Consider the following 16,049-nt stretch of genomic DNA (forward strand, 5'->3'; position numbering starts at 1 on the left):
GGAATCGGGCCAGCTGATTTAGCCCGATTCTGGGGCGTCATTCATACTGAGTCTCAGCCGAGTCAGGCAACAGGATGCAGCCTGGCTAATTGCATCCGCCATGCTGAGTTTGGGCCGATGCTGGGCCAGGTCATTTCTGATAATGGCCCAGTGATGGCGGTGTCAGCAGTCAGAATCAGGCGAACTGATCTGGTCCCATTCTGGGGCATCATTAATGCCAAGTCTCAGCCGAGTTGGGCAACCGGACCCGACCTGGCTAATTTCATCTGGCATGCTGAGTTCAGGTCGATTCTGGGCCGGGTCATTTTGGTTACCTAGTTCTGTATGTCTTTGTCATGGTGATAGCATCACAACTATGCAAAATGCAGTCACACAACTTTACAGGTGTTTAGTTGAGATCACAATGAAGGCCACGTTTGAAGATAGATGCTGTCTGAGCAACAGGATCAGAAGCAGGGGTAGTAAGTAGAGAAGGGACCATTGGCCCTCAACTTTATGCCCCTGGCCCACATTCATTTTAATTTGCGGATCGCTGTATTGCAGCTGAAGTGATCACATTGTAAGACAGTCTCTAGTTATGAAGTAAATGTTGATTGCGCAATGTAATGGCTACAGCGTTGGCAATATTGGCATTTAGATTGGTTCCCTAGAGGCTTCGCTTTTACTATGTAATTCTGTCTGCCATTGAGTATGATCTCCCGGGAAAATGAAGACTCGATTAAAAGCACAACATGGGCATTGTAGGCAGTTCGATTGCACTGGGACCTCTGGGGTGGAGGGGCCCTTTTAGAGATGGGGCCCTTGCAAGTGATACAGATTGCCACCATGGATATATACCTGTGTTCAAAGATTAATAAATTAAAAAAAAAGAATAATATTAATTTAAAAATGGTGCCATTTGCTATATAGTTCCTCAAAAAGGCAAACCCATCTGCCTCAAGGTTTTCTTTTTTCAGTAGTTATCCAAACAAAAATTATACATTTTTTCTATATAACCTATAAAATATATAAATATACTGTAAAAACATTCAGTTAAATGATTAATTTCTTACTTTCTTTCATATTTTTGTCAGATATGCAATAGGGATTGCTGGATAATAGGTACGTTAATGTTGTCCAATGTCAAGTCTCTGTTTGTGTCAAGACAATTCATGAATGATAGCCTAGGGCCCGTCATTCTAGTGTGCACTGTGGCACAAAGTTACTATCTCCAGTAGCGGAAATGATAAACCAAACAACCAAAGCAACTGTGGTAATTGTGGTTGGTAGGTTCTGAGGAAAATAAAAAGGGATCTGGTCATCTTTGTGGAAGTAGTGCCAACAAGTTTTTCCACTTTAAATGTTCCTGTATGGGTGAAAGTTCTACTTTTGGGATAAAAAAAACATTCAAACCCAACTGGATTGTTTGAAACATACCACAAAGTTTCCATGACTGTTTATCTGAGCTTGTGAAAAGTTAATGTTTTGGAGATACATGGTTTTAACAAGACAGCAAAGATTTAACATCACACATTGAATGGCATCATTAAGGCCGGTGCACATACAGCTCTCACGTAAAAAAGGTACAACAGTGGATAATTATTGGATGTAACAGCAACTTTGAGAACATTCACTAAATATGGCAATGGCTCTCAACAGTCAAAATCCCACATGGAAATTAGAGCAACTGTTTCATCCATGTTTTATTCACAGTACTGTTGTAACACTCATGCAGTGCAGTGTTTATTACATCAACAGTCACCGTGGCGTTCTGGTGCGGCTAGGTCTTCAGTAGTGGCAGTGGAAGAACTGAAGAATCCAACATACATCCGCCCCCAAAAAAAGTGAATGCACAACCACAGCAAGCAAAGTTACTTTTCAATACAAAAAAAAAGATTCACAACACTGTTATTATTCACACACACAGGTTGTACAGCAGACAAACTAAAACACAAGAGCAGAGAGTCTCTCAGACTTTGGGTTAATTCAACAGGTTTGGTTGCTAAGATTCATCACAACTCTGAAACATAAAAGGTTTTGGGACATATAAACAATGTTACAGCAGCCCCAAAAAGGTTGTCATGGTCACAGGACCATAAACTGCTGACCCTAAAGTTGAATTTAAAGAAACATCCTCAAATTATAAAAATACACTCTTGCAGAGTTTAGACGATTGGACAGAGGTTGTAACCAGCCAACCTGCAACCAATCTGTTCCTCTATATTCTGTACATATGTCTTTATAGTAATACTGTAAATTTATAAATGATGATGATGATGGTGCCCCAGTTACATACTTCAGTATTAGTACTCACTAAGAAAATGAATCTAGTGTTGTAGTTTAATGTGTGTGTAAATAGGGTCACAAGCCTAAAAGTAAATATCAGTCATTATTTCAGATTCAGTCACATTCTCCCACGTGCAGATCGTACAAACAGTCTCTAAGAACTCACTATAATGAGACCAAACAATTTCACAGCTTTATCATCATTTCAGTATCAGGCTGGCATTTTTTATCATCTTATGAGTTTGGGCACGAGAAAGAACAGAGCATGTTTGCATTATTCTAAAAACTACTTGTAATGACCAGTGAATTAGCAACTTAAAAAGACCAACATATGTGGCACATCAGTTTAGACTTGTTACCCGAATGTTTTGAAATGACTAAACACATTTCCACCTTTGGATGCTCCACAGAAGAAACTGTTTCAAAGTGAAAAGGATCTGGTTCCCCCTCTTTGTACGTGTTTGACTCGAGGAGACTAACTCCCCCAACGATCAATAAATGTATGTAAATAACCAACAATTGTTTGCAGATGATAGCTCAGCAGTGGCCGTTTCTCCTGCAAAGGTTTGTTTTGGATGATCTAACATGTCCTCTGGTGAAGATCTCGTGGTGGTGGTCCGTGGTCTCAGTCTGAATCAGAGTCTGAAAACTCATCTGGAAAACAAAAGAGGAGTGTGGACCAGTTACATAAGTAAGCCAAAGTATGTAAATTAATCAAATAATATCATGCACTTGGAGATGTTTCCATCTTTGAAACAATCAGAGGACACAATGGATTTTCTACTCTCATGAAACCAAACAACAAAAGTGAACTTTTATTAAACTTATTGCTCAAAGGGTTGTTTTGCCCACATCACAATAAAGCATATTCATAGTGGTGTCAAGCGGTGATAGTTTCGATTTTATTCACTGAGGTCTCAAAATGTCCCTCTCTGAAACTAGTGTAACCACTGCTATGTAAAGGAGGTTAAAGTATCTCCTTTGTGGCACTCAAAGCACTGGAAATGATGATTTAAAAATAGAAAACAAACCTGCCATGAGACTTTTTGGCGCTACAGTTATGTACGAACAGTTAGAAACAGTACAAACTGCTAATTTCCCCCATGGAGATAAATAAAGTACCCCTTTATCTTAATATCAAGTGAAGGAGGCACATAGTGTACATAAAAGTTGTTTATCTAATATTTAAGCATCTGTCTCTGCTGTAACTTGTGCACTTTTGTTTGGAATAAAAGGTAGACCTAAGAGCGGGGTTGAAGTACAACCCCAATCTTGTGTCTAAATTTCGGTCTGTCGCGTGAGCACAGTTTGCCTCAGTAATTTTATTTGCATCTGTTCAGATTGCACAAAACTGCAGATCAAATGTTGAAGTTAACAAGTTTAGAGGGTGGGTTTAACCAAATTACAAAAGACATGAGAACATGTTTATTATCTATCAGGGACACAACAAATGAAATTCTGTATCAGAGACAGATATTGTATTTTAAAACCTGGGCAAACAAAAACAAAAGTACCTGCATGGCTTCATACTGCCTGAGGTAAGTGTAATTTGGATGAGCTGACCCTTTAACTCCAGAGAGGGGCAGAGGGTTTGTATGGTATGGTATGGGTATGTAAAAAATCTGACATATCTGACCTATATACATATATACATCTCAAGATATAGCAGACATGGTGATTTTCATATATCCAACATTCTTTTACAGATACACACAAATATAGTATACATATATATTTATATAACATAAATGCTATATATGAGGTATTGATGTATTGTTCCTTAAATTAATAAGACCTCCATCCAGCTCAACAAGTTCTCACTCCCAACTCGTCAAATATGGCAGCTTGGTCAGTGGCCCCACGATTTCAGCGCCGACACTCTAAATGATCCTCTAGTGTCAGTTTTAGACTTGTCAGTATCCGCTCGTACATGTGTACAGTGTGTTTTCCAAATAAAACTACTCTAGGTTTAGTCAACAAAGCTACTGCTGAGGCTTAAGATCATGGTTTGGATTACAATGACATTGACTTTGGTTTCTCACAGGACACAAACAGCGATCTCCTAGATGAAAGTCCTGTGTTGATCACCTCCCTTAGTGGACTTTCTTGTTCTTCATACTACGTTAGTTGCTCTCAGTGTCTAGTATTCTGCAAAAGGGGTTTAGTTGAAAGCCCAGTGCATCTCATACAGATGCTAAAGGGTGCATTGCACATTGTTATCAGACACTGATGGGTGTGTTAAAGCCTCACCACCATGCAGGTTGACCCAGCCCTCATGTCCTGGATCACAGATTACCTCACTGGCAGACCTCAATTTGTCAGGTTGGGGTCCATAACATCTGACACAGTGACCAGCAGCACGGGGGCGCCACAGGGGACTGTACAGAAGTTCTCTGATGACATTGCCATCGTCGGGTGTATTAGAGGGGGGGATGAGGGAGAGTACAGGTCCCTTGTCAAGGATTTCACCACCTGGAGTCACCTGAACCACCTGCAGCTCAACACCACCATGAAAAAGGAGATGGTATTGGACTTGAGGAGGTGCCGCCCATCTCTTCTGCCTGTTAACATCAGCAGCGAGGAGATTGAGGTGGTTGCCTCCTACAGGTACATGGTGCTGCAGGTGGATGACAAGCTGGGTAGCACTGATCATGTCTACAAGAAGGTGCAGAGCAGGCTGTATTTCCTGAGGAGACTGGCGTCCTTTAATGTCTGCAGGAGAATGCTGCAGATGTTCTACCAGTCTGTGGTATTGAGCGCCCTCTTCTATGGGGCGGTGTGTTGGGGAGGCAGCACCAAACAGAAGGACACACAGAGGCTGGACAAACTCATCAAGAAGGCCACCTCTGTCATCGGTGCAGAGCAGGAGTCTGTGGTGTCGGTGGCAGACAGGAGAACTATTTCCAAACTGCTCTCCATCATTGACAATAGCTGCCACCCACTGCATAAACTGACGATGGGGCAGAGGAGCTCATTCAGTGGGAGGCTGCTCTCACTGAACTGCTCCACAGACAGGCTGCGGAGGTCCTTCCTGCCCAGAGCCATTAGACTGTTCAACACAACACTGGAGAGGGGAGGGAGATGAGTTGCAGGGGGGATTTGTACATTTGCATATTTGCACATCTCACTGTCATGCTATTTTTATCCTATTTTTATTACTATTTATTCTAGCACTTTATTCTGTTTTTTATGCACTGTGTGTGTGATTTGTGTTTTTATGTTTATGTCTGAGCAGCTGAAAATGCAGTTTCCTTCGGGATTAATAAAGTACCTACCTACCTACCTACCTACCGACAATCTGGGAATGGGAACGGGTTGTCCAGCTGGGCGGTGGACAGTGCTAATTGCTACACCAACATTTAGCACAACATATTTGAGCTTTATCTGAAGGTAACGCAGCCTATTAAGTCTATATTGGCCTATCAACATTATTATCAAGTCTCAATGAGCATTTATTAATGTGTTTTAACACAAGGTGGCTCCTCCTCTCTTTATGATTATTCGGTACTTTAACTTTGTAGCACTGGTCTTAAAAACAAAACAAACAAAAAAAAACCCGTCCACACCCTATTTAATACTTTATTTTCCTCCAAGACTTTTCCTGTTTTTTGGATTTGGCATAGCTAGCCTAGGTAGGGATACTCAAGACGAGCTACTGCTGTTGAGGTTTAGCAAAATTTAGAGGAAAAGGTGCCAGGCCATAAATGTATGATGCACATTTTAGTTGATGAAATGTTAAAACATCTTTCTTACTTGGTGTATAGGCTGCACATTTTTACAGTTGGAGAATGTAAGAATTTCTTAAGGTTTATAACGATGATAAATGAAAATTAAAATGTTAAAAAACAACCGTTATTCATTTACATTTTTTTTTTCAAAGCCACAGGGAGCATGTGGCTCTGGAGCTGCAGGTTGCCTTTCCCTGAGGTTAACAAACATCCCAAAATATGGAACTTGAGCCATTTCATGTCTGACATATTAAGTTATGTAAAGACATTTCTTTTTCAAAAAAATAAAGTCCATAAGTAAAAACATATACAGTATTTTATTTAATACAGCTGTTCTTATTTGGCCTCGTATCAGATTTTTATTTGGTGTATTACCTTGCTGCCTTGATGGCTCATCATTGGACTCCCCTCCTCCTTGCTTTAGGAAAGCGGCCAGCTCATTGAAAATGTGGTAAAAATCTAAAGCGAAAACGATGGTGGCAATGAACCCAAATATCTGTGAAAAGAGGGACATTTGATATCAGTGCAGTGTTGGACAAACGCAAAGTGTGTTGGTTGTACTTAGTAATACACAAATCATGATGGGCTATGATGAGATGGTTGAAAAGTTGACTTTACCCCAGCAGCCTTAGAGGAACCATCTGCATATTTGGACACTGCAATTATGGAGATGATGAAGAAGATGATGGAGGCTGTCACACATCTCATGAAATCCTTTGAGGGAAAATAAACACCATGATTCAGAGGGAAAATATAACTTTATCTGACCGTGTTCTTCTTTTATCACTGGAATACATTTTTTTGTTATGTAGAGTAGCATGTGTATCAGTTTAATTTGTAATTTGCTCTCACCATAAGAGGCCAGAGGAAGCCTTTAAACCTCTCATTGAATTTGGTGGAGTAAGCGAACAACAAGAAGAGAGCAGCCAGGAACTCAAACAGTGGAACCGTCACAAAGGCTGCCGCCCGGGATGCCGCAAAGCACACAAATGATATAAAGGTCAGCGCCTACAGAGACAATTCAAAATAGAGAAAAATAAGTTGAACATGCACTGTATGTTTACATCAGTGAAAAGCTTGAGACTGAAGCAAAGGGAAACTAAAAACTGTATTTCCTGTGAAGGAAATATGAGTGAAGACAACTCAGACACTGAAAAAGACACTTATCTGTCCTCCTTTCATGAGTGTATGTACATATTTATCTGTTTCTAAGTGAGCTGCATGAGGCCAAAGGCAGTTCTTCATTTTAATGCCATCTAATACATAAAATGAAATTTAATCTTCTTTGATCTTCTCCCTTTAAGATAATGTTACATTGCCCCGAAGCTGTAAGTCTGAGTGCGAATCACAGCTTCAGGCCCACTTCCTGTAAGGAGATACAGCTGTTAAAAGACAATGTTTATTCACACAGACTTGTGTTACACTGAATCCCTCTTGTTCTGTCTCACACACAAACACGTTCGTGCAAACACCCACAAACACAAAGCTGCTGTAATGAAAGAGGAGGTTAAAACGCGCCCTGTGTGTTCGCAGCTAGTCGTTACTATGCCAGTAAATGAGCCTGCCCTGTGTTTGATGCTCTCCATTAGAAGTGCTGGACAGATCATATCAGTGCAAACGAAAGCAAGTCCAGACACTGTACACTCAGACAGGCCCGGCCATCTTGTCTTTGTCTCAGTCAGTCATCCCACAGTGGCCTGAGGTTATAGGAACTCCCCCTGACTGAACTCGACCGCTGCAGCTGCTGTCACTTAAAAATGCTGCGACAGAGCGGCATCCTGTCCTGGAACCATGAGTTGTGTCTGTAATTAGACATATAACACCTACAGGTGAACTACAGACACTTCTCTCTGAGCTCTTCAATAGATTCTCATGCATGTTTGCTTATGGAGAATAACGTTTGGGATGTTGGGGTGACAATGTTGCAGTGAAACAGCACAGGATAAGCTGGCTCTCTTTATTCCTTGTACTTTACATCTGGCATGTTACCAGTGGTGGAAGAAGTACTCATTTCTTTTACTCAAGTAAAAGTAGTAATACTACAGTGTAGAAATATTCTCTTACACGTAAAGGCCATGCACTGAAAAACTTATTTAACTAAAAGCACAAAAGTGGTAGCATCAAAAAGTGAAAGTACTTCTTTTGCAGAATGGTCCATTTTAGAATAATGTGTAATGTATCACTGTAATAATTTTATTTCTTGTAAACTGCTGGGTAGTTTAACCCAGGGGTTCCCAACTGGTGGGTGAAGGTCCAAAAGTGTGTCATGGGTCACCGCAAGTGACTCGCCAACGTGTCAAGTTTGTAAAAAGAATACACTTTATTATGAAGTACAGTGCATTTTCACCACAGAGCTTTTATTCTGAAGTGCTGTTTCCTGCTGTAGAGTGAGTGAATAATGGGACAGCTACTCAACAGAGACAGCAAACCAGCTCTGACATGGCAAAACGTAAGTATGACCCTGAATATATTAAACTGTGTGGAAATTGAACAAATGACTAAGGAGAAATCTGGACCTTGTGGCAGCATCAATTGGGAACCACTGGTTTAAAGGGATAGTGCACCCAAAAATGAAAATTCAGCCATTATCTACTCAATCATATGCCGATGGAGGCTCAGGTGAAGTTTTAGAGTCCTCACATCCTTTGCAGAGATCAAAGGGGAGAGGGGGTAGCAACACAACTCCAAACGTCCAAAAACACATAACTGACACCACAAAATATCTCCATACTGCTTGTCCGTAGTAGACGGCATATGGGTGAGTAGATAATGGCTGAATTTTCATTTTTGGGTGCACTATTCGTTTAACCTATTATAATAAATCATATTTTATTGGTTAATTTTTATTTTATATGAATATTTTTAATCTGCAAAGTAACGAAAGATGTCAAAATAAATGTAGTGAAGAAAAAAAGTAAAACATTTGCCAACCAAATGTAATGGAGTAGATGTGTAGAGTAGCATAAAATGCAAATACTCCAGTAAAGTAGAAGCATCTTAAAAATCGTACTCTGTAGTACTTGAGTTAGCCTATATTCCACCACTGCATGTCACACCAATAAGGCAAATTCTTTTTCATATTGCTTTAAGTCTGGCGTCTGAGACTGCTCTGGGGCTGCAACTAATAAAAACAGATAAAAAATAGTACAATAGTAAAAAATGCCCATCGCAGCTTCCCACAGGCCCACAGAGACATCTTTAAACATCTTGTTTTTTTTGGCTTAGAGTGCAAAAGCTAAAGATTTTCTATTTACAATTAAATAACACAGAGAAATAGCAGGAAATCACATTCAGTCACACTGAAGAAGTCTGATACAGAGTTTATGACATTTTGCCTGATAACTGATGATAACTAAATGCTCATGTGACACAATTGTAGGTGGTTAAGTTTTAGTAAAATGCCAAATCAGTTTGTTTTGCAACCTCTGTGGCAAAGACAAACCATATGTTGAAGTGGGCTCAGATGGGAGAGAGCGTATTTTCACAGCCTTAAAAGGTATGCGATGAGTCTACTGAGCAGGTAGTGAAACTTACTGTAAGTTCATATGCGGCCTTTAAACTCCCAAAACACGTTACATACTCAGCTAAGAATACTGACAATCACTTTATACCACCTAGGGAGGAGACACACTTTGCACACATTTACCGCACCATGCACCCTTTATTAACATCTTGTTTGCATTTTGAAAATATTTCAAACGCCACAAGAATCCGCCTTTTTTTGCAGCAGCAGCAGCACATTAAGTTTACACCCTGTGATTTCACATTCCTTATCAGGCCTGTTGCTGGCTGAGACTCCTAATGAGAAATACACTGTGGTGTGACACACTGTGTATAATAATGCATGCTCAGCAGGATCTATGTCTGACTAATACTCCCAAGAATGGAAAAGCAACGGGCTGCTTTCACTTTACTCACATCTAACAGTTGAGCTGTGGGCTCATATAACGCCGCCTGTAAAGCTTAAGACTGTGTCAGAAAGACAATACAACCATGATACTGTATTCCAAGAAGAAAAGCTTCCCGGCTGCTGCGAGGAGGTTGCACACAGTAAACACCAGGAATATATAAATAGTAATAACACCATGATTAAACCTACTGTACACTCAAAACTTCAATTTACTACCATTTCACAGCTTTGAACTACAATGGAAACTCAAACTTTAGTTTTCAGTGCATCAATTGGCATTTTAAAGGACTAGTTCACTCAAAAAAACAAATTAAAAAAAAGCCCAAACAAACACATATTCTCTCATTTGAACCTAAACATATATAAACAGGGAGATACTTGACCAAGATTTGGGATATTTCTTCGTCAACTACAATGAAGAAACTTCTTTTTCTGGTCATCGCACTGAAAAAATACACAACATTTAATGAACTTTGGATAATCTACAGACTTCACTGTCAACGGTTTTCAAAGGGACTATTTCCTCTGTAAAAAAGTAGTTCCAGTGAGGGTTGGGTCATATGACAACTATGTGAGACATTATAGATTTGTCAGCTGTCAGAGACTTTACCATACTGTTATACTGTGGAAGCTAACCTCTTAACATCTGGGGTTGTATTACATCATGGGTGGTCATTTCAATTTTGCAACCCTGGGGGAGGGACACATATGAAATGAGGGGTTTGGGAGCCTTCCCAGGAAATGTTCAGCGTCACTTTTTCCTGCATTGTGAGGATTTTTTATGCATCAGTTTATGGTGTAAATGTCTTTAATTTCATCAATAAAAGTCCTCATGTTTTTATTGGGGAGGGCTCTAAATAATGAGGGGGGCATGTCCTCTGCATCGCCCCAAAATCTACACCTATGCTGCTTCAGTGGGATCAAGTTCATGTGTCAGGTATTTCGTTTGCTGGATTAATGCTGAGATGTACAGCACTGTGGAGACGTTGGCTACATTCTGGCTTTCATATTGTCAATAGATTTTTCCAGGCGATGTACTATGTCACATATGTGTGTGTTGTGTAACTGTGTTCTTCGTCTCCCTCTCTGCATTGTTCCCCATCTTATGGATTTTTTTTTCTTTTGTTTTGCTGTTTGCTGTTCTGGTTCTCTGTAAAGTGTCTGTGAGTAGCCAGAAAAGCGCTATATAAATCCAATACATAGAAAAGTTGATACATTCTGTGCATCTTGCAGAGTAACAGCGACACTGTTTCTGTAAATACACACTGCTGTGCAAATCTTTTTCAGTGCAATTTCTCAATGATGTGAGCACCACAAATCCAATTTCATTCACCTACATTATGTTACGGTAGAGCTAGAAAAACAAAATTTGTATGGCAAGATATTACAATAGTTTTTAATAATTGTGCATGTAAGATGATCCTTCAGATGGCAAAGGAAAGTTAAACCACACAAACCATAAATTATGATACATGAAATCATGTGCAACCTCACTTACCACACACACACCCATATATGCAGGGCTTCCCTGTACGTAACGTGCAGAAGTGGTAAGACAGACATGTGTGACACAGCTCATTTGATCAACTTAGTTAGTAGATCATGACCTAAATAACAGCCACATTCATGTCCGTTCTTTGAAGCTTAATATAATGTCAGATTTTTGCAGGGGTTGGGTCTGACACACTGCACACTATATCACAAAAGTCCTTAAGCGAGTCATACCACTTCAAGTTCAAACCAGTGTGCACTCTCACCTACATGCAAACAGCAGCACACGCTTCTGCTGCGTACTGTCAGTAGAGACTGATGGGCTTTTGGGTTTAGAAGCATTTTAGCCTAGAGGGGTAAAGATCGCAGTCACATTGTTGAGTAGCAGCAAAGAGACTGTAATGTGTGTGTCTGTGTGTGTGTGAGCATGTGTGGGAGTGCAAGGGGCTGTGTCTCCTCTGCATTCACACACACACAGTGAGGACTGTGCTCCAGGCTATATGTTATGGCAGCAGAGTGAAGGATGTGACTGTGAGGAAGATGACTGCTCGCTCACATGACACAAATATAAGAGGTTTACAGACCCTTCCCATAACCCTTCACCACCAACACCATCACACACACATGCACACACACACACACACACACACACACAGCCTACAGTCTTTCAGTTCCTGCTCTGTTGAAATTCACTTGAACAGTCAATGAAAAATACCTTCTCCTCTATGAACTTGCATAAGCTGATTAAACGGAATATGAACCATACAAACTGGCACAACACACTGATAGACCGTTATAGTCTCTGTGCCGTGAACAGGATGGTCAGCCTTCCTGCAGTGTCTTCATTATCCAGTCTAAATGTTTATTCCAGCTCCCAGAAGTTTACCTCATAGCTGCTACAACTCCTCACTGCTCCTCCCTTTACTAATGGAAACCTTGTGACGGAAACTGACTGACCCATATTCAAAATGACAGTTATAAAGTCTCTTAAAGTTATTTCTGATTGTGCACAAGAGCAGCACACTGCCACAGCTGCCATAACTGTAAGAAAACAGCAGATAAAAGTATCCAAAACGCAGCGCGCTTTGACTTTAGTGCGCATTTTGGTAAAACAATAGCACGGTAAGAGTTTCATTTGTTTCAGAAGAGATCCCTCTGGTCATTTCTTACCACTTCAGCAATGAGCAGCATTCCTTTTCTGGAGGAGGCGAACTCTTTGCTCGGGAGAATGGAGAGCAGGACATTCTGGCGCGGCCGATTCGAGTTGGGAGCCTCGATGTCCCCCATGGTTGGAGAAGGAAAAAAAAAAGCTACAACCACTCCTCAAACTTCAGATAGCCCCAAACTACCACGTCACACAGCGGGTTCAAGGCAAAACAAAAAAGATAATGTGGAGGCGTGAGGCTTCTCGGAGGTGGAAACGGAAACAATGACAGCGCGGAAACGCAGCGCCAGCTCCCAAAAAGCACAACATCTGCTTTCTCCAGATGTGAAATGCGATGCCCCCCAGCTGCATACAACACAGTCCTCAGCCACTCAGTGGAAACATCCAACTCATGATGTCACAAGGCTAAAATAAAACTTTATTGATGTTTGTCATTTCCATCAGATTCATGTCAATTTTACAAATACGCACAAAATACAGCTGAAATCTTAAATATGCTGAAAAACTTTGGATTATATTGTACAATACAGTCTTAGAATATACTCAAGAGAAATAAATTAATGGTAGAAGACTTCTTGATCTTAATGCTCACATAGTACAATGTGCTCATTTACTAATTGATTTATTATTAATTTGTTGTTGTTTTTTGATTCTGGGTTTCACTTCTTGGCCTGTTTAATGTGATGTTCCTGAAAAGCAAGTAGCTGTCCACACACAGGACCACAGCTGATATCAACCCGAATATCTGCAAATAAAGAGCAGATTTCAAAATGAATGCATCATGTCAAGACATCTAGGGGAACAGGGGAAAACAAAATCATGTAACACAGAACTGATATTGCAAATAGGGGAGAGTGGGGCCAGTTGGGACAGTTTTGCATTGACATTAAATAACCTCCTATTACTCACAGACTGCTTGAACAGTAATAATACTAACTTAAGTTTTTTTAGAGTCCAACCCAAATGTGAAATTCACAATTGACCCTTTGCTAAGTCCCACCTTTGGACACAGACTGGCCAGTCATAATGATATCCTTCATTTTCAGGCTGGTTTTGTGGATTTGGAGCTAAATGTTGTGTCTGGGGCACGTCGTGTATTAATGATACTTGTTACCTGGAGAGGTTGGAAAAAGATATATGTTTCTTCCCTGTTCCAAAACCAAAATCAAACCCTGAAAAGTGTAGGGTTAGCTAACGTTAGCTAGCTACTGAAGATATAGCCTACTGAATGTATACACATGCTGCTTTTGCTTTTTAATGATTATAACAGTGAAAAAAAGACCGACCCTGCTGTACAGGAACCAGTGAAGGGAAGCAGGGGAACTTTACTGATATTGAACCAGCTGTGTGTCATCTTAGTATGTGCAGATGAATGTTGTTTAACTTCTTCTAAAGATCGTGGTCCAGGTGCTGGCAGTGGCACGGGGGCGAAGCCAAACTCCGTTCATCTGCACACACTGTGATGCCACACAGCTGGTTCAATATCGGCAAAGTTTCCCTTTATATTCATTGTCTTCTGTGGCGATCAGCAGTGATGTGGTGGTTCACTTTTACACTGTGATCTGTAGCCTATAGTTCGGCTTTAGCTTCTAACTATCTTTGTCTTTTTAACCTGTTGTTGCTGCTGAGTCAGTTTGACATCCTGGATATGTCTTTCACACACAGACTGTAGACCCCTCTGTCTGCTTCTCTCTGGAATCACTGTTTCATTTTTCCAAAAATTCGATAATATTTCTTCAGGAAGTGCAGTTAGTTACAGTGTGGGCTCCATGCTTACTCCGACTATCACAAAGGGGCGGGGCTCAGCCAAAGGTCAGTTTTGTAAAATGTACAAGGAGTGCATTTTCCCAGAATTCTGCCTCTCTAGGACAATTGAACACCTTCTATTTACAATTTTACTTGCTCACACAAACATTTCACAACTGTGAATAAAATGCGAGGAACACTCAGAGGGTCTCCACTTTGAGGTTGAAACTGAAGAAAGTGTGGCTGAGTATGAGCATTGTGAATGCCATAGGCATAGTTGCTTTCTAACTTGCTACTAACCACCCCCTTGTCCCTCCGACCCCACTCTCCCCATATAGATTAGAAAGAAATATTCCTCACCCCTCCAACCAGTGTGCCTGTGACAGTGTACGTACTCACAGCCAACAGGCTCAAGATGATAAAGTAGACGGCTGCAAACACTGAATTTAAAACATCCTGAGGAGAAGAAAAAAAAAAACCAAGAACATTAAAAATGCAACATGTACTGTGGACTAAGATGTGCATGTGCTGTAAAAAGAAAACACCACCCACTATAAGAGGCCAAAAGAAGAAAGTCAGCCTCTTGTTGAGTTTGAAGATGTACAGCAACACCAGAAGTGCAGTGATCAGAAACTCCAACACTGTGGCTGCGATGTATTTTGGTGTGGATGCTACAGCGAAACACACAAACGCCACAAGCAGAGTCACCTAGAGACACAGCAAACACAGAGATGGTTACTGCAGTAATACAAAATATCCTTAGGGATTTAAATATGGACAAATGATTGAATTGTAATCGCATGCACTTCCAAGAGTGTTCAGGGACCCCTGTATGCAAAAAATATTCCAATACAATAGGTGAAAATGAGCTATCTGTACTGCATGCAACATGCTGCATTGTTTTTGCCCAAAACTGCATTCGATTGACATAAAGAGGAGACTGGTGCAACCCATTTTCATTCAGATATCTTGAGGTTAGAGTTCAAGGGATGCCTGTGAAAATGGCCATGCAAGTTATGTAAAAACAAATAAATAAATATGCCATACTTACATACATATGCATACCCGCATATACACATTGTATGGCTAGGCTACAGTTAGCTTCTCATTTAAGGCTTTAAAGGACAAGGGGACAAAGGAAGCAGAAGCCCAGCACCATCACTTCTTCTGTTTCACTCACTGCCTTCTTTCAAACATGTTGCACATCTCAGTTTATGCAGAAAAAGAGGAACTAAGTCTCCGCTAATATTTCCACATCACATATTTTTATACACACAACTGATCCACTTGCTCCTTCAGCCTCTAAAAATGCTCTCGGTGCATCAATCTGGGTCACTGCTATAAACAAACTAGTTCTGGTTAAGGAATTTTGTGCCCTTTCTTCATCCCTGCCTTACGTACAGTATCTGTTCCCCTTTCTGATTTATACTTGACACGTCTGAGATGTCACAACGCATCTGGCCCAAATTGAAAAAACCTTCAAACTTTTGATGATGTGTGAAATGTCTCACCATCTCTGCCACTTTTAGGATCCCCCTTTTGGACTTGATAAAAGCAGTGTCCACCTCCATGGCTGTTTTACTCTGGTCCTCTGACATGATGGTGCAAGTTGACTTGCAGAAGACTGCTCACTCTGTCTGTTTCCTGAAACATGCAATTTCCTTTCAGCTTTATAGGAAATGAGCGTTGCTACGATTATGCGCAATATTTTTACACCAGCAGCCGTGTGACACATTCACTGAAG

At 40.6% G+C, this 16,049-nt stretch overlaps 2 protein-coding genes across 2 annotated transcripts; both read right to left on the reverse strand.

The window, feature by feature from the left end:
- Window positions 1-942: 942 nt before the first annotated feature.
- LOC117248074 (CKLF-like MARVEL transmembrane domain-containing protein 3) lies at window positions 943-12,895 on the reverse strand. Its single transcript, XM_033612852.2, has 5 exons — window positions 12,565-12,895; window positions 6,846-7,001; window positions 6,612-6,707; window positions 6,369-6,489; window positions 943-2,919 (listed from the first exon to the last, which is right to left on the reverse strand). Exons 1-5 carry the CDS (start codon window positions 12,679-12,681, stop codon window positions 2,891-2,893), a joined length of 519 nt encoding a protein of 172 aa, XP_033468743.1. The 5' UTR covers window positions 12,682-12,895; the 3' UTR covers window positions 943-2,890.
- Window positions 12,896-12,956: 61 nt separating this feature from the next.
- On the reverse strand, window positions 12,957-15,976 carry cklf (chemokine like factor). Its single transcript, XM_033631861.2, has 4 exons — window positions 15,817-15,976; window positions 14,858-15,013; window positions 14,666-14,761; window positions 12,957-13,304 (listed from the first exon to the last, which is right to left on the reverse strand). Exons 1-4 carry the CDS (start codon window positions 15,901-15,903, stop codon window positions 13,188-13,190), a joined length of 456 nt encoding a protein of 151 aa, XP_033487752.1. The 5' UTR covers window positions 15,904-15,976; the 3' UTR covers window positions 12,957-13,187.
- Window positions 15,977-16,049: the final 73 nt, after the last annotated feature.

Source organism: Epinephelus lanceolatus, chromosome 2 (genome assembly GCF_041903045.1).
Source record: "Epinephelus lanceolatus isolate andai-2023 chromosome 2, ASM4190304v1, whole genome shotgun sequence".
NCBI classification, from domain to species: Eukaryota; Metazoa; Chordata; class Actinopteri; order Perciformes; family Serranidae; genus Epinephelus; species Epinephelus lanceolatus.